Raw genomic sequence first — 25,377 nt, forward strand, 5'->3', positions numbered from 1 at the left:
TGTAGTTCTCTCTAAACTTGGATTTTTTTTAAAAAAAAAACTTGGATGTTTTTATGCTTCTTTTATTTGTTCTTATATTTGCTTCTTAGTGTATCTTACTAGTTAGTGTTGAAGTGATATTTTTAGAGTTTGGCTGTGTCAGTAATCCCAGGGCCACAAAGAAAAAGGACTGTCTTGACACGAGAGCTAGAGGCACGACTGGGCTCAGGCACAGTGGACAGTGAGAACAGAGTGAGGGCCCCAGGGCAGATCTGAGCAGTCCTGGTCAGCTGCTTCTCTGTGTCTGAGAGGCTCCTCCCTGCACTCTCTAGAAAAAGACTGGACAGGAGTTGATTTAGTTTTGAAAACAGGAGGCTGTCTTGCTTACTCTGTTTTGCTCTAGGGTAAACTAGCAACATGTGTGAATATGTGTGTTAAAGAACCTAATAGAAACCTAAAGTATCATGAGCCCTGAAGGCAGGTACAAGACTCATAATATCTGTCTGCAGTTTGATGAACTAGCTGTAAATTTCTAATCCTGAATATTCCTGGAGAAGGCCCTTTCAGAAAGTGGTAGGGCATCTACTGCAGCTTTTAATATGAATTCTGGTGGTTCAATTACTTATGGCCACCAGGGATCCTTAAGTTAAATGGTATGGCTTTTGACTATGGATTCCCTTATTAGTTACTCCAGGAAACGTGTGTTTTCAATTGCTATGTGAAATAAATACTCATCTTTGCTGCAAAACCCGAGATCTTTCACATAGTAGATGCTAAATAAATATCTGCCTGATAAGCAAATAGGGAATTAAAGTAGTAAATAATTCTACTTTCTTCCTGATAGCTTTTTAAGCGTACAATGAAATCAGTTTTTTAAAGGGATAAGAAAAGTTGAAAACTTAAAAAAACTAAATTATTTGTTCTTCCCCAGAGGGAAGATAGGAGCCATTACAGGGGCCTACCTGGCTTAACTAACTGATGCATTGACCAAAGCAGTTGGATGGATTGGAGTTGGAAAGGGTTCAAGGATAACACTGGCTTTGTTGTTGTGCTTGTTTCTAATGCATGGCCATAACGTTTGCTCTTGACATCTCAAGTGCCGGGATGTGAATCTGGGATTCTCTCCCAGCCACTCTTGGCTTCTTGTGAGTAATACCCTCACATCTCATTAGATGCACCTGCTACCATCTGGACCCGATCGACCTTGATTCAGAGCAGGCAGGAGGGGGTAGGTGAGCAGAGGTAGGTGTACGATGACACTCTACAAAGAAGCAGTACTGCTTGTCCCCCAAGAGCAAAGCGGTTAAGAACTTTGGCTTAAGTTACAAGTGGCCTGGATTCAGGTCCCAGCTCTACTATTTACCATGTCATTCTTGATAAGTTACTCAACCTCTCTGTACCCCAATTTCCTCATTAATTAAATGGGGGTCTAAAACTTTTTCAAGGGTTACCCTGGGGGTTAAATGGGGCAAGGGATACAAGCACTTAGCCTGTACTTAGAACACAGTAAGGCCTCAGTAAATGTTAAGTAAAAAAACCCCCAAAACCTCAGTGCTGTCCACTGTGCTCCCTCTGGTCTGCACTTTCTTTGCTGCTTCAGGGTTTGCTAATGTGGAAACAAGTAGTTTGGGAATCATAGGAGCTTGAGGTTGTGAGGAGGTCTTTGGGATCAACCCAACTCACCTGACTTACCCCCTTTTCTGCATCCCTTCCCCACTAGAGCTCACCGAGGAAAGGGGAGATCACCACTTTGTGAAGTACCCCTTTTGTTGTCCTCATTTCTAGTAGGGGTTTTCCTTGTATTGAGCTGAAATCTGCCTCTTTTATGACTTCTGTGTATAATTTTGAGCTTCATCCTCTTTCCATCCCATTCCATTCTCTTTTCTACATGACAGTCCTACGAATTTTTGACACAGTGCTTTTCCCTTTTTTATTAATTTGTCATTTAAGCACTTTGTATAAGCCAGCCAGTTTTGAGCATCTTTTATAAACCAGACTAATGTAATACTAGGTTAATGTTTTATGTGTTTACTTGTTTTCTTCCTGGCACCTCTCTGAAGAACCAACTCTCCATATTGTTAGTGGCTTGGATGGGGCCAACTTCCCCCACCTCATTTCTCAGTCCCAGAGGTGGGCATGTGGCCCAGAGTACTCTACCATCCTGGCTACAATGATTTGTTTAGAAATTAGCAGATGACCCAAGCTGGACTCTTCAAGGGTTTTGCCTAGAATTTTGTTGTAACTCCTCCTCCTCCTCCTCCTTTTATTCCTCCACACTTGATTTGGGGCTTCAACTCATGACCCTGAGATCAGGAGTCAAAGTTTCTACCAACTGAACCATCCAAGCACCCCAAGGGACCTGGTTTTCTTAATTTTTATTTTATAGAGGGAAAAAATTTTAAAGCATGGAATGAAAATGTAACAAAGTTTCTATAAGAATCTCTATAAACACATAGTGTTGGTTCTCAGAAGATCCAACTCTTCAAACTCTTAGTGGCTTAGATGGGACCAGCTGTGATCCAACACTCACTATATTAGTGTGCTAGGGCTGTCATGACAAAGAACCACAGACTGGGTGGCTTAAACAACAATCTATTTCCTCATCATTCTTGAGGCCAGAACTCTAAAGCAAGGTGTCATAAGGGTTGATTTCTTCTGAGGCCAGCCCCCTTGGCTTGTAGATGATCACCACTCTGTCTGAAATGTCTGTTTCCTAATCTCTTTTTCTTATGAGGACCCCAATTATATTGGAATGGGGCCCACCCCACTGGCTTCATTTAACCTTAATTGTCTCTTTAAAGACTCTGTCTCTAAATACAGTCACATTCTGAGGTACTAGGGGCTAGGACTTCAATATATGAATTTTGGAGAACACTATTCAGCCCACAACACTCACCAACAGTAATTTCTGGATGCTCCAGGCATCAACAGTGCAATATTTAGGAAATTCAGAATGCTTGATCACTCCTATGTGTTTTTTTTTTTAAGATTTTATTTATTTATTCATGAGAGACATACAGAGAGAGAGAGAGAGAGAGGCAGAGAGACACAGGCAGAGGGAGAAGCAGGCTCTATGCAAGGGAGCCTGACGTGGGACTCGATCCTGGTCTCCAGGATCACACCCTGGGCTGAAGGTGGCGCTAAACTGCTGAGCCACCCAGGCTGCCCACTCCTATGTGTTTTAAGAAATGAAATGAACAGGCTATCTTTGCCAATCATGCAGAACATCACTGCTTCATTAGAACAGATCTAAAGCAAAGAATGATAGTAAAGACCTTGCTGCAAAAGCAGCTCCAAGGGTATCTGCTGAGAGAAAGAGGGAGCCAATTTTCCTGTAAAAGATTCTCACCCTGGCTGAGAATCCAACAGAAGCCAAGACCTCATCCTGTCCCAGTTGGCACTCCTGCACCTCAGGGACCAGAGTGGACAAGGGATTCTGATGAGAACACGAGGTTCACCTAGATCACTTTCCTTAATACATGTCCCTTTCCAGGGAGCCTGTTATAGGAGTTCACTTCTAGGCATATTTGTATTTGAAAAACTCTAGAGGTGGAAGAATGAGGAAAGAAAAGGCATGGATCCTGTCTTTGATTTTTGCAACAACTTGCAGATTTGACAAATTGCCCGGATTAAAAATATATAATTAAATAAGATACAACACTAGTATACATTGTGTATAACACAATAGATTATTTTTGCTTGAAAAATTACAATTTAAAATGGAACTGAATTCATATTTTAAATGTGTCATAGGAGGTGCCATTTAAAGTAATCTTATATTGGATCTTTATTTTTTTTTAAAGATTTTATTTATTTATTCATGAGAGACACAGAAAGAGAGACAGAGACACAGGCAGAGGCAGGAGAAGCAGGCTCCATGCAAGGAGCCCGATGTGGGACTCGATTCCCAGAATCCGGGATCATGCCTTGAGCCAAAGGCAGACACTCAAGCGCTGAGCCACCCATGCGTCCCTGGATCTTTATTTTTCAAGTCAACTAATTGTCACTATTTTGTTGACTAAAGACATTTTAATTTTCATGTTAAAAAGAGCATCATTTAGCAGAGCAAGAGGAAAAGAAATAACTGAACTGTGTTGGGTCGAAACTGGTTCTTGTCTGTCTCTCTTCTTTCCCTCATTCAATGCCCAGCAGATCTTTGTTTTTGTCCTTCCAATGCCCAGAGTTCATTTCTGCCCTAAGGACTTTGCACTTTTGGTACCTTCTGCTTCGTCATATCTTCTGGTGGTTTACTTGTTTCTTTATTCAGGTCTCAGCTCAACTGCCACACATCCTGAGAGAGGCTTTCCCACTCCCCACTCCAATCCAGTTACTCCCTACCTCAGTGATTCTCCAAGCACAGTCCCAGACCAGCAATATCAGCCTCACCTGGGAGCTTGTTAGGAATTCAAATTCCTGGGCCCTACTCCAGACCTGCTGGATAAGGAACTCTGAGAATGTGGCCCAGCAATTTGTGATTCAACAAGCCCCCCAGGTGAGCTCATGCACACTCAAGTTTGAAGACCACTGCTCTATTCCTTGAAATGTTTTCTCCACAGCCCCTATTTTAGAAAGGGGCTTCATCATTGCTATCTATACTGAACAAGGCATGGCATATAGTGAGGGCTCAATAAATACTGGTTGGATAAATGAATGAATGATTAGATAGACAAAATGAGTCGATACTCTGGAGTTGGACAGTCTGGGTTGAACTCTTATTCTGCTACTTGCCAGTTGTGTGGCCAAGTCACTTGTGCTTCCTAAGACTATTTCGTTTTCTGTAAAATGGGGGTAGAAATAGGATCTATCTCAAGGTTGCTGGAAGATAAAATGAGACAATCTATGTTAAGTGCTTCATAGGTGCATAATAAACGTCTATCATTATTATTATTAGCTAATAATAGCTAATAATCTTACCTTAATCTTTTGTTAAGGTAATGAGAACGAAGGGGGTTTCCAGGGAATGAGAGTTTCTAGAAGAAATTGGAAGGTGGAGAGGGGAAGTTGGACAGATGGGTCAAAGGAAGCTATTTGTAGGCAGTGAGAAAGGGCAGGCCATGTTCTTGGGAGCTCCAGGACCAGTGGGTCCAAAGAAGCGGAATATTTGGTAAATAAAGCCTGATGAACATGGAGAGAGAACCAGCTCTCAGAAGCCTATAGCTCTGCAGATCAGAAACAATCCTGAGCATGAAAGGGAAGCCCTGGAAAGTTCTGGTGGGTGCACTGCTCCAGGACTGCTTGCTGTCTCCCACATGAATGTCTCTTCTGAATAAACACAAGGTTCACGCGTGTGTTCCTCAGATTACTTGCTGTTTAGAGCAGCAAAGAGACTTGTTTCCCACCCCCTTAGTGTTCTTCCTCACTCAAGAAGTGAAGTAAAGTTTAGGCTTAGGGCTGGCTTTATTTAAAGGTGCCTTTAAATCTGTTGTTCTCCATGGCAACTAGAGGAATAGATGAGTGAAGAGCTTCTCCTGAATCCCCAGGTTTTTCCACATCTTCAAATTTGTTTCAATTACTGAAGAAAGGTGGCATGGCACAAACAACTCATTTTTCTTTCTAAATTACAAGGCCTGATGCAATATGTTTTTAGCAAGTACTGTGGTAATGTGTTCTAATTTAATAAAACTCTGCAGAACACAAAATGTGGACATCTGAAAAAGAGAATTTAAGGAGTGACTGCTTACAGTATTGAAGATTTCTTTCTTTCTTTCTAAAAGGATTTGGGCAGTATGCCTTTAAGTAGTTAGATTTTCCTGGCCTGTGCATTTAAAAATGCATTTTACAAAAACAACTTACTCAGGATTATTGGGAATATGTTGCTTCCAAAGCAAGGCCACCCAGTAGGAGTTTCAGTAGGAATTGCTTTAATCCCAGGCTTGGTTGGTGGAAGGAGTCCCCACGTCCCCATGGCAACAGAAGGAGGGGCTCTCTGCTCTTTGTTGAGATCCTCTCTGATCCCAGCTCTCCCTGGGGTTGGGGCTTTTTGGTGATGAGGTCAGTCAAGACCAGAATCCCTGAATCCTGTGAGATTTGTTTTAGGGAGAGCTCTATTAATATACAGAATAAAAAATATATGTGTATAGAATAAACTCTTCCTTTGATCATTGAAGTTTCTCTGGATGCTGCTTACCTCTGTGGATTAATAGTATCATTTAATGTAAGGGCACAGCCTATTCCAGAATGCCGACAGCAGATTATCCAGAGAAGGTCCACGTAGCTTGCTACAAGGCCAGAGATGGACTAGACTCTGCCCTTTCAGCTCCAACCGGCTCAATCTGTGATAGCCGCCTTTACCTGCCTTCTGTATTCCAGCTTCTAACCCTGTGCTCACATCACACTCCTGTGCTAGGCGCTGAGTGGCACAGCAGCCAGAACAGGGCTCTTTCTGTCGTGAAGCATTCTTGGCTTGTTGCCTGGGGCCCATGACCTTTCAAGGACCCACGGCAACATTTCAGACCTGGAAAAAAAAAATGTATTGGCTCCTAAACATGAGGATAAAATATTGAAATTGAAATAAATATTTAATTAAGAGTCTGCAAAATGTAACATGATATCAATGAGTCAGCTGCTACTCAACTCAAGCCCTATAAGATTACATAAAAATGTAAGTTTGAATCATGAGAAAACACTTATAAGTTATAAGAAAACTCCAAATTGGAGTATATAAATTATACAGCAAAAACTTATATGTCTGTGGCCCTAGAAGTCCTAGAAGTCTTATATGTCTGAAGTCCTAGACTCGGGCCTGGCACTATGACTTAGTAACTTGGTGATCATAGGCAATCAATAAAACTCAAAGAACAATGCCCATTTGCAAAATGAATTTAAACGAGATCAAGATCATTAAGATAATTTGTAGATTTAGTAGTGCCAATGAAATGTTGTGTTGTTTTTATTTGTGAAGAATCTAAGGCAAATATGTAGGAGTAAAAGGAAAGATTTTCTCACATGACGACAACCTTAACTACCTAAATTTTATTTTCTTTAAGTGATAGGCAGGCAGGTGGGCCTTCTCTCACACACTTTAAGGAAGTTCTGATGGGCCTGGGGTCTTACGAAGGGTAATGAAGAGTTTTTTTTTTGTAACATGTGTTGAAAATAGTATCTATACGTTCCTTATGTTCCTCTCATTCACTTAAAAGAAAGGTGATAATAAGAGCAAAGAGCAAAGAGCAAACAGGATAGGAGATATAATCCAGATAGTAGAGCTCAACCTTCCTAATCCATTCAGTCTAGTTTGCAAAGACATTCTATCATTAACCCAAACCTGGTGGCATATATTTTCCAGGCTCCCCCCAAAAGAGACCACATAGAAATCCACCCTCTGTCTGCCTCAAGAAATATTCCTTTTGGATGTTTTTTTTTAAGATTTTATTTTTACTTATTTATTCATGAGAGACAGAGAGAGAGAGAGAGAGGCAGAGACACAGGCAGAGGGAGAAGCAGGCTCCATGCAGGGAACCTGACACGGGACTCCATCCTCAGTCTCCAGGATCACACCCTGGGCTGAAGGCGGTGCTAAAGTGCCAAGCCACTGGGGCTGCCCTTCCTTTTGGATGGTTAGTACCTCTTTCTTGACAGGAGCCTGCACATGGCAGGACTGTTTGTACCACGACTAGGAGAATCTTGGGGAGGAGCTTGTGGTTAGCATGGATGGGCATCATTTAGATCTCAGGGTAGGCCCTGATTGATGACAACAACCCAGATGGCCTGTTGCAAAAGAAATGCAGTGAAATCTCTGTATACTGATACTTATTTATTTACAACAGTTGCAAATTCAGAGCAGTTCCAACCTTGCAGTTAATTGTGTACCATATTATTCAATAGAATCAAAAAATTCTAAGTCCGATTAATTTTTTTCTCTGTCTTTTTAAAAAAAAGATTATTTATTTATTTATTTATTATTTTTTTTTTTTATGAGAGACACACAGAGCAAGGCAGAGACACAGGCAGAGGGAGAAGCAGGCTCCCCACAAGGAGCCTGATGAGAGACTCGATCCCAGGACCTCAGGATCACGCCCTGAGCTGAAGGCAGACACTCAACCACTACGCCACTTAGGCTTCCCTCTCCAAATGTCTTGTACTCAGAAGTATTCTTGTTTTCTGGATTGACGTAAGAAGAACTTGAGTTGCTAGGGTAGCTACTTATATTGGGAGTTTGATATTCTTGCCTCTTGATCCCTGATTATTTTACCTGCAGCCTGTGTTCTGGTAAGTTTGGTTTAAAGATCAACTTCTAAGGACACCCTGTGCATTGGAGTCTCTAGGCCTATGCACATACTCTTTCCCACCATGGTCACCCTCTTGATCATCCCCAGTGTTACAGGTTTTGTTTTTCCTTTACAGTCTAGCTAGGGGCTACTCCTTTCAGAAGACTTCCCTGGGCTACCTCAGACTTCAGGGGGCTCTCTTCTAACTTTTATGACTCTCAGTATTGACTCCACTTATTTAAGACTTAGATTTTTCTTTGGATCCAATTCAGCATTTCCTATGATCTCATGTGTGTCAGATTCTGGAGAAGACATATTGACAAGTCAAAGTTCCTGCCCTTGAGGACATGTAGGGACATGTTAGGAGTTAGGAGAGGCCCATGAGAGATGAGGCTATAGAGGAGGAAGGGAGAAATTCACCCTCTGGTGGTGGCCATGGAAGGCTGCACTGAAGTGGCAGCCTTCTTGATGGATTTGTAGGGAAGACAACAGGGAGAAATCCAAAGCTACAGAGACATGAAAGGGTTTGGACTTGTCAGGGAACAAAAAAGATAGCTGTGGGTCAGTTGTAGTTGTGGAGAGCAGATGCTCTGGAGCCAGATCTGGAATTCTGGCCCTACTGCCTATAAGCTTTTGTGAACATGAACAAGTTACTTAACCTCTCTGAGCTCGTTACCTCACCTGAACAGTGTGGATAATAATGGTACCAACCTCTTAAAGTCATTGTAAGAATAAATAAAGTGCATAGAACTGTGCCTGTCATATGGTCACAGGATCAGTGAAAATGAGCTACTCTGGGGAAAAGCAGACCAATGGGAGATGCCACTTGCAAGGGGCCAAACTGGGGTGGAGCTTGTATGCTGTGTGTAGGGGTGAGTTGGGGCATTATCCCTAGGGCAGTGGAATCTTGAGCTATAAGTTAAACATTCATGAGTGTGTGTCTTATCTTACTTAAAACTAAAGAGAATTGTCTTAGAATTTCTTGTTTTCTCTATGCCATGTAGAATGGTTCCTGATATTCAATAAATACATGAATGAATAAATGAATGAATGCTAAGCTAAAAGATCCTTGTTTCTGTGCACAGGGTATCAATACACTACATTTTACTGCAGTGTTCACTGAAGCTCTCCTTCTGTGTCTAATACCCTTTATTTCTTCCAGACTCTCATGTCTATGAACTTACCCTTCTCCCTCACCATGATCTTTGGTCTTTTGGCTTTCTATTCTCCTAGGGGCATTTGACTAATTGAATTTATGTCTGCCTGAATGTCTGCTTCAGGGACTGCAATTTCAAGGATATGTGATTTCCTCTCCCCACCCTGCCCTGCCAGCCTTCTAGAGTCTTGACAAACCAGTCCCGATCCTGGGTCATTGCCATACTCCTTCTCTGCATCTCTCATTCCTAGGCTCCTATACACGGCAAAAGTTGCTACATATAGGACTTACTAAAATGTGGTGCTATCTACTGGGTCCCCTGTGCTGTCAGGCAGTCATCTGTTCTTTTAACCCTTTACATTTTTTTAAAAAGATTTATTTATTTATTTATTTATTTATTTATTTATTTATTTATTTGAGAAACAGCATGCGCAAGAGCAGGGTGTGGTGAGGGACTGAGGGAGAGAGAATCCTGAAGTAGACTCCTCACTAAGTGTGGAACTGGGTCTGGGGCTCCATCCTACAACTCTGAGATCAGGACCTGAGCCAAAACCAAGAGTCAGATGCTCAACCAACTGAGCCACCCAGGCACCCCTCCTTTAAGCCTTTAAAGATGAAATATTACAGACATTTATGAAAAAATATACAGCTCAATGAATTCTCAGAATTAACCTCTAAGTGATGACCACTTGGGTCAAAAACTAGAATGTTTCAACACCCTGAAGTCCTCATCACAACCCATCTTGATCACTGGTACTTTGTCTTTTTCTAAAGTAAGCACTATCCTAAAGGTCATAGTAATAATTTCCTAGCCTTTTTTAATACTTTTACCACTTAAACATGTACTGTTAAACACTATAATTTCATTTTGCTCATTTTCTGAACTTCATATAAATGGAATTATAGAGTGTACATATATTGTGTGTTTGTGGCTTCTTTGACTTATTATTATGTTATGAAATTCATGCCATTGCAAGAAGCTACAGTGCATTCATTTTCAATGTTGTATATTATTTCATTATATAACTATACCATAATTTTATTATTTTTTATTAAGATATCATTGACTAATTTGCATATAACATTGTATTAGTTTCAGATATACAACATAATGATTTGATATTTGAATACATTGTGAAATTATCACCACAAGTCTAGTTAACATTCATCATCATACACAGCTACAAACATTCTTTTTCTTTTTTTTTCTGATGAGGACTTTTAAGATTTGCTCTCTTGGCAACTTTCAAATGTGCAATACAGTATTATTATAGTTAGCATGCTGTACATTACATCCCCATGACTTATTATTTATTTATTTATTTATTTATTTAAAAGATTTCTTTATTTTAGAGAGAGAGAACATGGGGAGGGTGGTGGGAGAGACAGAGGGAGAGTGAGCTAGAAAGCAGCCTCCCTGCTGAGCATAGAGCCTGATGCAGGGCTCCATCTCATGACCCTGAGATCATAACCTAAGCCAAAATCAAGAGTTAGACGTTTAACTGATGGAGCCACCTAGATGCCCCAATTTACTTATTTTATAACTGAAAGTTTATATCTTATGATTCCCTTTACTCATTGTGCCCCACTCTGCCTACATAATTTCTTTATCCCTTCTGCAATTGTTGGCTACTTGGGTTGCTTCCAGTGTGGAGTTAGTTTGAGCAGTGCTGCTGTGGACATTCTTGTGCATATCTTTTGGTGCCCATGTGCCAGTATTTTTTTTTTTTTTAGATTTTATTTTTTATTTATTCAGAGAGAGAGAGAGAGAGAGGCAGAGTCACAGGCAGAGGGAGAAGCAGGCTCCATGCAGGGAGCCTGATGTGGGACTCGATCCCAGGTCTCCAGGATCACACCCCGGGCTGCAGGCGGTGCTAAACCGCTGCGCCACCGGGGCTGCCCATGTGCCGGTATTTTTGTTAGGAATTCCACCTCGGAGTGAATTCTGAATCATGGAATGATTAGCGAGAAATATGAGCGAGAAATCCAGCTAGCTCCCGATTTTGTGATTGGAATTTACATACATCCCCCATCCCCAGGAGTCAACAAGGGTTCCAGTGTTTCACATCCACACTTACATTTAGTGTTGTCAGTGTAATGATATCTCATTGTAGTTTTAATTTTCATTTCTCTAATTACTAATGAGGTAGGCCCCATTTCCTATGTTTTGGGACCATGGATATTTTCTTTCATTGAATACTTATTCTTGTTTATTTTCTCATTTGTTCATTGAGTTGTCTATTTTTCATTTTGGAGTTTGTAGAATTCTTTTGGGTACAAACTGGTTGAAGAGCATTTTTTGATAAATAGAAGTTCTTACTTTAATGTAGCCCTGTGTATCAATCTTTTCCTTTGGTTAGTGGTTTTTATAGCTGTGTAAGAAATATTCCCCTATCTTGAGGTCATAAAGGTATTTTCCTATTTTTCTTATAGTTTAAAAAGTATTATTAAAATAATTTTTGACTATTGTTTGCTTTTCACATTTCAATCTGTAGTTTATCTGAAATTGGTTTTTATATGGAGTGAAATGGGGACCAAGTTTCTTTTTTTTTTATCACACGGATATCCAGTTTCCTCAGCACAATCTATTTTTAATAGTATGGTTCACCCACTCTCTGCAGTGACAAACTTTTCATGTTTGTCTGTTCTGGGACTCTATTCTGTTCCATTCTTCTCTATGTTTATGCCAGTGCCATACTATTTTAATTGTTTTACCTTTATAATCAGTCTGGATATTTGATAGAACAAGTCTTCTTCCTTGTTTTTCTCCTTCAAAGTGTCTTGGCTCTTAATTTTTCATTTCCATATAAATGTTAAAAATAAGGTTGTCAGTTTCCTATACAAACAACGACAAAAAACTTGTAAGAATTTTTATTATAATTGTCTTGAATCTACTCATCAGTTTTGGGGAAGAATTGACGTCTTCACAATATTGAGTCTATGATTTCATAAACTTGTATTTCCATTTTTTAAGATCTCTTCAATTTTTCACAATGTCTTACAGTTTTTTGCACATTTTGTTACATTTATTGCTAAGTATTTAATATTTTTATGTTTTTGTTAATGGTATTTTTAAAGTTTCTTTTTCTTATATAATTATATTAGAAATAAATTATATTAATAACTATACATATAATTATATCATTATATAAATGATATAAGTATCATTGATTTTTGTAGTTGACTTTGTATCTGGTAATCTTGCTAATTACATATGTTCTAATAATGAATAGATCATTTGGACTTTTATAATGTACATTATCATTACTATCTGTGAATAATGAAAATTTCCTTTCTTTCTTCCCAATCCATATGTCCTTTTTTTCTTATCATATTACAGTGACTAGTACAGTATGGCATGGAAGGGGCGATAGCATGCATTTGTGTCTTGTTCTTGATCTCAAAGGGGAAAACTTTCAGCATTAACCATTAAATATGATGTTTACCATAGATATATTTTGTAAGTACTTGTATCAGTCTGCAACCAGTCATTCCCGATGAGAAACTATACAAATAATTTAAACAGAGAAAGTTCAATATAAAGAATTATTAAACCATGATAGGACAATAACTATGAAGATGTAGAGATAATGTTAAAGGACACCAAGAGCTGAAGGACAGTATCCAAGAAAGTACAAACTTGGAAATGGAGTTCCCTTTCCAAGGCTGCGGCTCAGCCCTCTTTGTAAATCATGTGGTTGCAACATGGAATTTGAAAAGCTGCCAAACCTTAGACAATAAATAAAATAAATGTTATTTATTTATTTGAGAGTGAAAGAGAGAGAGAGAGAGAGAACACAAGCAGGAGGTAGGGGGAAGGGAGGGAGAGAAGCAGACTCCCCACTGAGCAGGGAGCCCAATATGGGACTTGATCCCTGGACCCTGGGATCATGACCCGAGCCAAAGACAGATGCTTAACCAATTGAGCCACCAAGGTGCCCCCAATTCAGTATCATTAATTATACATACACCATCAGTACTATCTGGTTCCAATTTTTTTCATCGCCCCAAACAGAAACTCTGTACCCACTGAGAAATAACTCCCCATTCCACCTCCATCCAGCATATGACAATCTCTGATCTATTTTCTATGAATTTGCCTAATCTAGATATCTCATATAAGAAGAATCATATATAGTATTAGTCCTTTTATATCTGCTTATTTTACTTAGCCTAATATTTTCATGTTTCACTTATGTTATATGACTTTTTTTTTGAGAAACAAAAACCAAGTTTTTAATTTATTCATTTTTTGTATTGGAAGTATTCCTTGATAACATCCTTGGCCTGAGACTCTGCCATAGACGATAACTACCACACAACTGCAACCAACAATTTTGTGGGGTTTTAACTCTGTCAGTTTTACAGGCCTACTCATTCTTCTAGTTTCTTGTTGTCATCAACCTTAATTAGGTTGATTTGGTGTTCAGCACAAAGGGCCTCCACCAACCTGACATACATAGGCTCATCACATATGATGCAAACACACAAAGATGGGCTTGGTGCTTGTCTAAGGCTTTGGCAGCTTTTTGAATTCCACGTGCTAGGCCATGGTGGATGAGGGTGTTCTTCAGTGCCTCTTGTTTTTTTTTTTTTAATACTTTTTTATTTTTATTTTTATTTATTTATTTATGATAGTCACAGAGAGAGAGAGAGAGAGAGAGGCAGAGACACAGGCAGAGGGAGAAGCAGGCTCCATGCACTGGGAGCCCGATGTGGGATTTGATCCAAGGTCTCCAGGATTGCTCCCTGGGCCAAAGGCAGGCGCTAAACCGCTGCGCCACCCAGGGATCCCCTTCAGTGCCTCTTGTAAAGCAGTATTAAACACCCATTACACCCTAAGTAGCAATGCTTTCCTTGGCCATGGCAGTGGGTTATGGGTGGAGCTGAATCTTGGTGCACCTGGGCCTCTACATGGCACATGTAGAGGTGCATGTGACTCCACAATGGCAGGGAAAGAACAGAACTTCATTACTTTTTTGTGGCTAAATAATATCCATTGCATGTATACATTATATTTTGTTTACTTATTGTAATGGTTAGTTATATGTATCAATTTGACTGTGCCATGGATGCCAGGTATCTCATTGTATCTGGGTGTGTCTGTAAAGGTGTTTCTTGAGTAGGTTAACATTTAGATTAATGGACTGAATAAAACAGATGGCCCTCCCCAGTGTAGGTGGGCATCATCCAATCTGTTGAGAGCCATTGTAGAACAGAAGGCCAATGGAAGGAATTTGCTTAACTGATTAAGTTGGGATATTGGTCTCCTTCCCTTAGCACTCCTAGTTCTTAGGCCTTCAGACTTGAACTGAAATCTATACCACTGGCTCTCTAGCTCTTAAATCTTTCAGCTATACCACCAGCTTTCCTGGTTGTTTAGCTTTACAGATAGTAGACCATGGGACTTCTCAGCCTCCATAATCATGTAAGCCAATATCTTATAATAAATCCCTTTATATTTATGTATCTCTGTATCCATCTATCTGTCATCTATCTATCATCTCCTATTGTTTCTCTAGAGAACCCTGAATATAAAACATCCATCCATTTGTTGAAGGACACTTGTTTTTTTTTTTTCCACTTTTTGGCTAATATCAATAATGCTACTATGAACATTAATGAACAAGTACCTGAGTCCCTGTTTTGCTTTGAGATATATATAGGAGTGGAATTATATAACGTAATTCTATGTTTAACTTTTTAAGGAACCACCAAACTGTCTTCCAAAGCTGCTGCACCATTTTATATTCCTACCAGTAAAGTACAAGGGTTACAATCCTTCCACATCTTTGTCAACACTTGTTATTTTCTGATTTTGTTTGTTTTTATTATAGCCATAGGTATCTGAGGTGGTATCTCATTGTGGGTTTGATTTGCATTTCCCTAATGAATAATGATGTTGAACATATTTTCATGTGTTCATTGGTTATTTGAGTATCTTTTTTGCCCATTTTATTATTTTTAAAGATTTTATTTATTTATTTGAGAGAGAGATTGGAGAGGAGATGGTGCAAGCAGAGAGAGAAAGGGGAGAAGCAGAAGGAGAGGGACAAGCAGACTCTGCGCTAGGTGTGGAGCCCAACTTGGGGTTCCATCTGCTGACCCTGAGATCATAAACTGAGCCAAAATCAAGAGTTAGATGCTTAACTGATTGAGCCACCCAGGTGCCCCTTTTTTGCCCATTTCAAAAATGGGTTGATTGGTTTTTTTTTTTTTTAGTTGTAGGAGTTATTTATATATTCTGGATATTGAATTCTCGTCACATATGTACTTTGTAAATATTTACTATCATTCCATTGCTTTTTTCTTGTCTTTTTTCATTATTAATAGTGTTCTTTGATGCATGAAAGTTTTTAATTTTCGTGATGTCCAATTTATCTGATTTTTTTCTTTTGTTGCCCATGCTTTTGGTTTTTTGTTTTTATTTTAAGTAGCTCCACACCCAAGGTGGGACTTAAATTCATGATCAAGAATCACATACTCTACTAGCTGAGCCAGCCAAGCACCCTTGCCTGTTACTTTGGTGTCATACTTAAGAAACCATTGCCAAATCCAAGGAAGATTTATTCCTAGTTTAAGAGTTTGATGGTTTAATAGGTCTTTGATCCATTCTGAGTTAATTTTTTTAAAGATTTTATTTACTTATTTGACAGACAGAGGGCACAAGCAGTAGAGGGAGAGGGAGAATCAAGCTCTTCACTGAGTAGGGAGCCTTGATCCCAGGATTCTGGGATCATGACCTGAGCTGAAGGCAGGTGCTTAACCAACTGAGCCACCCAGGTGCCCCACTGAATTAGTTTTTGTATATAGTCTAAAGGAAGGTTCCAACTGATTCTTTTGCATGTGGATAGTCAATCTTCCTGGCACCATTTGTTGAAAAAACTACATTTTCCTCCACTGAATGGTCCTTGTTGAATATCAAAGGACCAAAATAAAAGGTATTTCTATATTTTCAATTCTATTCATTTGATCTAGGTGTATCCTTATGCCAATACCAATTACACAGTTTTGATAATCATAGCTTTGTAGTACATTTTGACTTTAGGAAGCATTAAGTTTTCCAACTTTGTTCTCTTTCAAGTTGTTTTGGCTACTCAGAGCTCTTGAAATTCCATATGAATTTAGAACCAACTTTTCCATTTCTGCAAAAAATAAGTAAATATATACACACAGACACACTATTGGGGTTATGATAGAGATTGCACTGAACTTTGGGTAGTGTCACCCATATTAAGACTTAGTTAATACTAAGTCTTCTAATTCATGGACAAGAAATGTCTTTCCTTTTATTTAGATCTCTTTTAATTTATTTCAGCTATGTTCCATAGTTTTCAATGTACAAGTCTTTCACCTCCTTGGTTAAACTAGTTCCTAGTGTCTTATTCTTTTTTTGTGTTATTGTAAATGGAATTGTTTTTAAGTTTTCTGTCATAATTATTTATTACCAGCAAAAGGAAATAAAACTGACTTTCGAGTGTTGATGATATGTCCTGCAATTTTGCTGAATTTGTTTCTTTGCACTTAAAGTTTTCTGTATCTTTAGAGTTTTCTACATTTAAGATCATGTCATCTTAGAACAAAGATAATTTTACTTCTTTTCTAATTTGAATATCTTTTATTTCTTTGTCTTGCCTAATTATTCTGGCTAGTAGGGCTTGCTGTATGATACTGAATGATAGTGATGAAAGTGAGCATCCTTGTTTTGTTTCTGATCTTAGGGGAAATGCTTTCACTATTTTACCATTGGGTATGATGGGTTGTGGGGTTTTCCCATATGGCCTTTATCATGTTGAGGTGCAGAGTTAAGCCATTGATTTGAGACCTTTCTCTCTCTCTCTTTTTTAAATATAGGCATTTACTGCTATAAATTTCCTTCTGAGCACTCTTTTTGCTGCATCCCATAAGTTTTGGCATGCTTTATTTTCATTTTCTTGTTTCTAACCTCACTGGGACTCCATTCCCTCATGAATACACTGGGCCAGGGGAAGTCCCCTCCTTTGAGGGCTCTCATGGAGGTCAAATGAGACAATGCCATCTAAGGGCCTGGCGTGACATTCAGTAAACATTTGCTTTCGTACATTTCTCACCTTATTTTCTCATTTCCCTTGTGATTTCTTCTTTGACCCACTGGTTGTTTAAGAATGTTGTTTAGTTTCCACATATTTATGAATTTTCATTTTACTTCTGTTGCCAATTTCTTTTCTTTTTTTTAACATTTTATTTATTTATTCATAGAGACACAGAGAGAGAGAGAAAGGCAGAGACACAGGCAGAGGGAGAAGCTGGCTCCACACAGGGAGCCCGACGTGGGACTGGATTCTGGGGTCTCCGGGATCACGCCGTGGGTTGGAGGCGGCGCCAAACCCGCTGAGCCACCAGGGCTGGCCCTGTTGCCAATTTCTATCCTCATCCCATAATGGCTGGAGAAGATACTTTATATGATACCTATCTTTTTAAATCTATCGAGGCTTGTTTTGTAGACTAACATATGGTTTATCCTAGAGAATGTCTCGTGTTCTTGAGAAGAATATGTATTCTGCTGTTGTTCCATGGAATATTCTATATATCTGTTAGGTCTAGGTGGTTTATTGTGTTATACGAGTCCCCTATATCCTTACTTATCTTCTGTATGGTTTTTCAATCCATTATTTAAAGTAGAACATTCAAGTCTATAAGTATTATTATAAAAGTTTCTATTTCTCCCTTAAATTCTTTCAATTTTTGCTTCATATGTTTTGAAAATCTCTTGGGTATGTAAATGTTTATCATTGTTATATTCTCCTGCTGTATTAAACATTTTATTAATATATAATGTCTTTTTCTTTTGCAATCTTTTGGATTTAAAATCTATTTTGTTTGTTCTTAGTATAGCTACCTTAGTTCTCTTTTGGTTAATATTTGTTGGGAATATCTTTTTCAGTCCTTTTACTTTCAACCTATTTCAACCTGTCTTTGGATCTAAAGTGAATCTTTTATAGATAGTACATAGTTGAATCATTTTTTAAAAATCTATTCTGCCAATATTTATCTTTTGATTGGAGAGTTTCCTCCATTTAATTTAAAGTAATTACTGATAAGGAAGGACTCTCTTAGTTTTGTCATTCTATTTGTTTTCTATATACCTGATACCTTTTTTTGTCCCTCACTTTTTCATTCTGTCTTCTTTTGTGTTTAGTTGATTTTTGTAGTGAGTTCCCTTCTTATTTCCTTATGTGTGTATTCTATAACTCTTTTCTTTGTGATTACCATAGGGATTACATTTAACATTCTAAGGTTATAACACTCTAATTTGAGTTTATAAGAATTTATATTCAATAGCACACAAAACTTAATGTAGGTCCCTTCCCTCTTTCTGTTATTAGAATTCAAAGATTACATCTTTACATTTACATGGTCAATAATGTTTTTTTTTTTATGAATTTGTCCTTTAAACCATGGTTTTAAAAAGTGGAGTTACAGGGCAGCCCAGGTGGCTCAGCGGTTTAGCGCCACCTTCAGCTCAGGGCCTGATCCTGGAGACCCAGATCTAGTCCCATGTCAGGTTCCCTGCATGGAGCCTGCTTCTCCCTCTGCCTGTGTCTCTGCCTCTCTTTCTTTCTCTGTGTGTCTCTCATGAATTAATAAATAAAATCTTTTTTAAAAAGTGGAATTACATACCATAATTATAATAATATTAGACTTTATAATTATCCATGTATTTATCTTCACTAGAAATCTTTATTCCTTCTTACAGCTTCAAGTAACTGTCTAGTTTCTTTTTAATTCAACCAGAAGAACACCCTATAGAATTTCTTGCAAGATGAGTCTAGGCGGCAATAAACTCTCATAAATTTTGATTATCTGAGAATGTCTTAATTTCTCCCTATTTTTTTTATTTATACATTTCTTTGCATTTCTAAATTTTTGTTGTAGTAAAATACACTAATAAAAAATTTGCTACCTTAACATTTTTAAGTGTACAGTCAGTGGTATCAGTGCATTCATATTGTTGTGCAACCATTGCCACCATCCATTTCCAGACCTCTTTCCATCTTGAAAAACTGCAACTCTATACCCATTAAACAACAACTCTCTATTTCTCACCTCTTATCAGCTCCTGGCAACCACTATTCCACTTTCTGCCTCCATGATTTTGACTACTCCATGTACCTCATGTAAGTAGAATCATATAGTATTTTTCTTTTTGTGATTGGTTTATTTTACTTATTGTAATGTTCTCAGACTCATCCATGTCATAGCATATGTCAGAATTTCCTTCCTTTTTAAGGCTAAATAATATTCCAAAATAGTAAACATTTTGTTTAACCATTAATTATGATGGATACTCGGTATGTCTGGTTATTGTAGTAGTGTGCTAGACATAATATTTGAGTACTTGTTTGTGGAAAAATTTTGAGGTCTATAATTACATTATTTTTTCTCATAGAATTTCTATGTTTACTGGGCAGCCTGGGTGGCTCGGTGGTTTAGTGCCACCTTCCACTCAGGGTGTGATTCTGGAGACCTGGGATTGAGTCCTGTGTTGGGCTCCCTGCAGGTGTCTCTGCCTCTCTCTCTCTGTCTCTCATGAATAAATAAATAAAATCTTTTAAAAAAAAGAATTTCTATGTTTGCTGCCAGCAGGTTCCTAGGAAGATTTTGTAATCCAGGATCACATCATACACTTTTAGGAATTGATATGGTTTGAAGCTAGGCTGCAATTTTTGCTGGTCTTCATTTGGTTCTAGTTTTCCCAGGTTATGGTCCTATGGAGACTCCACTTATAACACTGGAAATTCGTTAGGGATTCTCTCCCTCCTAATATTCATGGGCTTGGGATCTCATGTTTATCCTTCTAATTCTTTAAGGCTGCCAAAAACACTGCTCAGATGCCTATGCAGGAATTAGCAAACACTCACAGGGGAAAAGGAATTCAAATATCAAGCTTACATCTCAGATTATCTTCTGAGTCTAGCAGGGTAATTCTTACTGTTTTTTATCACCATCAAGTAGTTGCTTTTTATATTTTGTTTGCTTTTCTAATTGTATTCATTGTGAAGTCTGGTCTAAATTATCTGGTGTTTTTTTATTACACTCTTTTTGTTCCACTCTCAAGTTCCACATAGAAGCCATTAGTTCTCTGCCACAATCTTCAAACTTCTGAGCCAATTTCAGCTCTTCAGTCCCAACAAACAGTTTGGCTTTTTGTTCAATTGAGGAAGCAAATCTTTCTCAGTGCCCTCCTCTCTACTTCAATACTGTTTTTTGAATTATTTGTTTCTGTATCTTTCTATATTTTTGTCTATTTCCTTCCTTTCTCAAAATAAAGTCAGTCAACTCTTGTCAACCTAGCTTCAGTTTTCTACCTCCTATCTCCCCCAATTTCCTTCTCTCCTTGCTTTATTAACTAGAGACAAAGCTGTCTTCAATCTCTCCTATCGTCTGCTTATAACCATTCCCAAGTATTCTTCACCTAAATAAAACCTCACCCCCACTCTCCTACTGTCTTAAGCTGTCATGTCTTTTCTCTTCTTTACATGGATAGCCTTTCCTGAAGAGAAAACTCTTGTGGTTTCTATTCTACTCCCATATGATTCTTTTGAAACTCCTGTACAGATGGTCATCAATGACATTTAGGTTGGCAATGACTTTTGTCATTTTCTTCTATCTTGGTTTCTTAGGAGCACATGAAACTATGGCCTACTTCTCCCTTAAATTTTTTCCTTTGGCCTAAATTCTAATTCTATTTTCCTTATTCTTTCACATTTCTGACCACTATGCCTCTGCCACTGTAGCTGGCTACTTTTCTCACACTGCTTATTAAGACAAATATAATTTCAGTTTCTGCAAGGTCTTTGGGGACAGATAAATGGTTCTATTGTTAGAAAGCCAAGCTTTTCATAGGTGGGCCTTAGGCATGTCCTAGAGTAGCAGAGTAAAAATGGGAAAAAGTTGTTTTGCTTAGGAATGTAAAAAGCTATTTCAATGATAAACTGGAGAAATTTTTGCAGGTTATATTGCCTTTAGGAAAATATTTGTCTTCCTTAATGTGTCATTAGACTACATTGGCTCTGAGAATTATTATTTGTCCTTGAAAAAGGCATGTGAAGTTGTGCTTTCATGTTATCCGTAGGAAATTTAGAAGGCTATCCTCACCTCCCACCATGAAGATGCTTGAACAGGGACTGAACTTGGAGTGGGAAAGCCTTCTGTGGACTGTTCTGAAGTTACCTGTGCTGTGATCCTAAATTGACTAGCTCACACTCTAGGAAATGTAATAGCTTCCTGTGTTCCCTGGGTTGTGTGACATTATGGAACAAGGAGACAGTCCAGTGGTAGAGAATTTCACATCTCTATTCTGGGCCAAGTGGATTCTCAGAAGGAAAAAAAGTAAAGTGTGCTTTTATTTAAGGAGAGAAATAGAAGGATAGGTTTCAAGTTATGAAAATAAGACTAAGAAGTCAGTGTACCCTATGAAAGGTGTAACATTTTTCCCTATCTCTAGGATTCTGGGTTATAATAATCTATTTAGCATACAGATGTAAGTTTTCTTCTTTCCTTCATTACTATTTCCTGTAGTTATTCCCAAAACTTTAATAAAGTTTCCAGTGTGCCCCAGAGCCTTGTTTGAGTGGTTTTATGGATAAATAAAGGATACCCCAGAAAGGAGACATGCTGACATCTCTGCACCATCACCACATCCAGGTGTAATTATTTAGGAAGAACAGGACACATAGAACTCTAAGAGATGAAGAGCAGTATGAGTACCCAAGGTAGTACTGAGAGGGGTTGTGGGGAGAATATAATAATGAAGGGCCAACTACACCTCACATACTCCCTTCCCCAAACATATGAGAGGAAATCACACTTGGAAGGGGAGACACTTCCCAATGTTCTGCTTTGAACTCTCTTTTCTGTTCTTGTCTCACTCCCCTCCACACTCCTCTCCTTTCTTGACTGCATTGTCTCCCTCCATAGGATTCTGTGAGCCTGTGGGATCACCCTCCCCCTCACTCCTGAGTTACAATCACGGGCCCATGACTTGTGCCCTGACCATAGTTTCATATTTCCTACCAGGTGACTATGGACATATTATTCACACTATAAATTCCATGTGATTAAGGTTAAACTTAGTGTTTTTACTTCCCTTCTCCATTCCTTCTATCCACACCAGCATTTCCCTGTCTTTACTATTTTTTTGGTTGCACAGTCAGTTTTCATCACTCAGGCTTAGAATGGGGTCATCTTCAAGTTCATCTCTCTTGCCATTTTCATCCATTTACTTGAACACATCCTGTTAATTCTTTTTTAGCGGCTATTCCTTTGAACCCCACTTTTCTATTCCCACTGCCACAATCTTAACTTGGCCCTCTTGCTTCATGTTCTGATTCTTGTGATACCCTCCTGGTTTCTAGTTTCTTGTTTTTGCCTCTTCTAGGAATCTGCACATCACCACCAGATTAATACCTTCCTAAAATTCTTTATATCACTTCTCTGTTAGAGCTTTTAGTGGTTCCTTGTTACCTCCCCAGCTGGTATTAAAAATGCTCCAGTCTGGCTCTTCTAATCTTTCCAGTTTGATATCTCTCTACTCCCTTAAATGGTCCTTGCTTTCAACAAAACTGGTCATGCTTTCTATTTTCCCCTTTCTGTCTCATAGTTTTCTCATTTTCTGGCATATTCTTTGTCTTCTTTTATCTCAGACACATCCTTTCACAGCCTCTACCTCAAATACCACGCAGGAATTGAGACCAGAATTTCTCTTTCCTAGCCTTAAACGTCCATTTCACTGTAATCATTATGTGTTTTAGGGATGTATGTACATGTCCTATTTCTTCAACTAAATTGAACATCTTGTGAGAGTAAAGATGTGTTTCCTGTATTCTATTTCCTCCACAGATCCTATCAGAATGATAGGCACATTGTACTCTGCAATGTTGGAAGGAATAGGTAACTGAAAGAATATTCAAAAAGAAAATGTGAAAGAGCGATTTTACAATTTGGAGGAGGTTTTCCCTGTTCTCATTGAGAATTCTGAACAAAAGGTAATTTTTAAAGCTGATCAAAGCTATATGCACAAATTTACCTTTGGCTTCTTGCAGTCCTTTGAGTTGGACCACATTAGGCTTGAGCATGTAGAAAACGCCATTTGGCTTTTTTTTAAACAAAATTTCTTTTTCTTGACATGGCTATGTAGGAATATAAGATATGAACACAAAGTGGGCCTAATTTTCCAATCAAAGATAGATCTTTTACAAATATTATTAAACTTGTTATTTCTTAGCCATTTGCAAATCTGGCTTAAGAACTACTAGAAAAACATCATTTTAATATAATTAGATTCCTTCTTCCAGAGTAATGTAAATGGAATTTTCTAAATATAAGAGTAGAAGAAAATGACATCATGGAAGCAGGGGCAAGTTCTTAGTCCTTTAATTCTACAGCAATGATATATATTTATATATATATATTTTTTTTTTTTTTCAGAAATGATATTGTTATTTTGGTCTGCTCAAATGGTTCTGTAGTGTGGAACCAACACACCAAGAGAAGAACAAAATGGCAAGTTTTAATCTATTGAAATAATTAAATTTTGTTTGCTTTGGTTGATAGCAAGTAATTTTTAGTCCCAGAAAGCAATGTTTTTTTTTTTATTTAGTGCTAATCTTGAGGGTGTTTTGATGTAAGTGAGTATTTGGTTAGTTGTGTTGCAATTTTGCCAAATAACTTACAGTCTGATGGAAAAAAATCCATGAAATAGATTTTATATTAATGATATAAGTGAACTTGGCTGCATTATCTATGCTTTTTCACTTTAATCAGAAGACGGTGAGTACTGAAATAGTCACATTCAAAGCTTGGCTAGAGCAAATTCTCAATAGACCTGTTGTTTGTCTCTCTCTCACACATCTGTATACTTCTATTGTACCCTATATTTTTTGGAGAACAAATCTTGGGCTATAGCATGGAAATGAGTGTTTATCGGGTGATATGAACTTTCTGAGATTGAATAAAGCAAGGATTCTCAAGACTTCCTAATGGACTTCTTAATACGGATATCCAGACTGTAAAATTGAACAGCTAGGGTCGCTTACTTCCTGAGATCTGTAGCCTCTTCTATTATGGTGAGAACTGACATGGTAAGAAAAGAAGAGGGATATGGCTCTTTCAGGTAAAATCATCAGTTCAATGAAGCAAAAGTATGAGCAGCTGTGGTGGTCATCCATTCCAGATTGCCAATGACAGCAGTTAGTTGGGGGTGGTGTGTGTGTGTGTGTGTGTGTGTGTGTGTGTGTAATGATCAGGGACCCAGCTGCTCCACTCTAAATTTCATTGTCATTTGCATCAAGACCATGCCTCCCATGGGCTGCTTTCAGTGACTGAGGTGGGCACAATATCAGGGCAGGTCTGTTCCTGGGAGCCATGGGATTCTGCTGGCTTTATCCAACCTTCCTCATACTGCATGGCAATCCAGCAGACTTTCACCCAGCCTTTCCTCCTGCTCTCCTTCACTCAGAGTCAGACTGGCATCATGGTCTCATGGCTCTCTCAACCCTTTTTAGCTTCTTTCCTATTTTCTTTCACACAAGCATTTTCCCTAATATATCCTTACACGTTTAATCCCATCTGTTTCTCCGGTGACCTGGATTAACGGTATCTACTGGGTGCAAAGTATTCTGCGACACAATCAATAAACTTCTGTCAGTAGGAATGGAAGAACAACTTGCCTCCATTTCCTTGTTCCTTGCTTGCAGAGCTGAGCTGTGGGTGCTTGGAGATGGGGTGAGTGGGTATACTTTTTCTGATACTTAGCATGAGCTCAATGAATATTTGTTGGCATCATTCATTTATTCAATCAGTTGTCCCTTTAGCCAGGAAATGGCATTCACATCCTAAGAACCTTGATAGCGTAAGAGCATCTTTAAGCAGTGGTTTATTTGGCTGATGAATACAATTTAACTGCACATTTTTCAAGAACAACTACCACGTAACAAAAATGGGGCTAGGCACAATAGGGATTATTTCATGTTTAACATGAAATTTACATTTTGA

At 38.5% G+C, this 25,377-nt stretch overlaps 1 protein-coding gene across 1 annotated transcript in view; it reads left to right on the forward strand.

Moving 5' to 3' along the window:
- RFX8 (regulatory factor X8) overlaps window positions 1-25,377 on the forward strand; it is a 237,595-nt gene that overhangs the window by 62,175 nt on the left and 150,043 nt on the right. The window contains 1 exon segment of the mRNA XM_072741451.1: window positions 19,439-19,499. Coding sequence (XP_072597552.1) covers window positions 19,489-19,499 — 11 coding nt within the window. The 5' untranslated portion in view covers window positions 19,439-19,488.

This window comes from Vulpes vulpes, chromosome 16 (assembly GCF_048418805.1).
Source record: "Vulpes vulpes isolate BD-2025 chromosome 16, VulVul3, whole genome shotgun sequence".
Lineage (NCBI taxonomy): Eukaryota > Metazoa > Chordata > Mammalia > Carnivora > Canidae > Vulpes > Vulpes vulpes.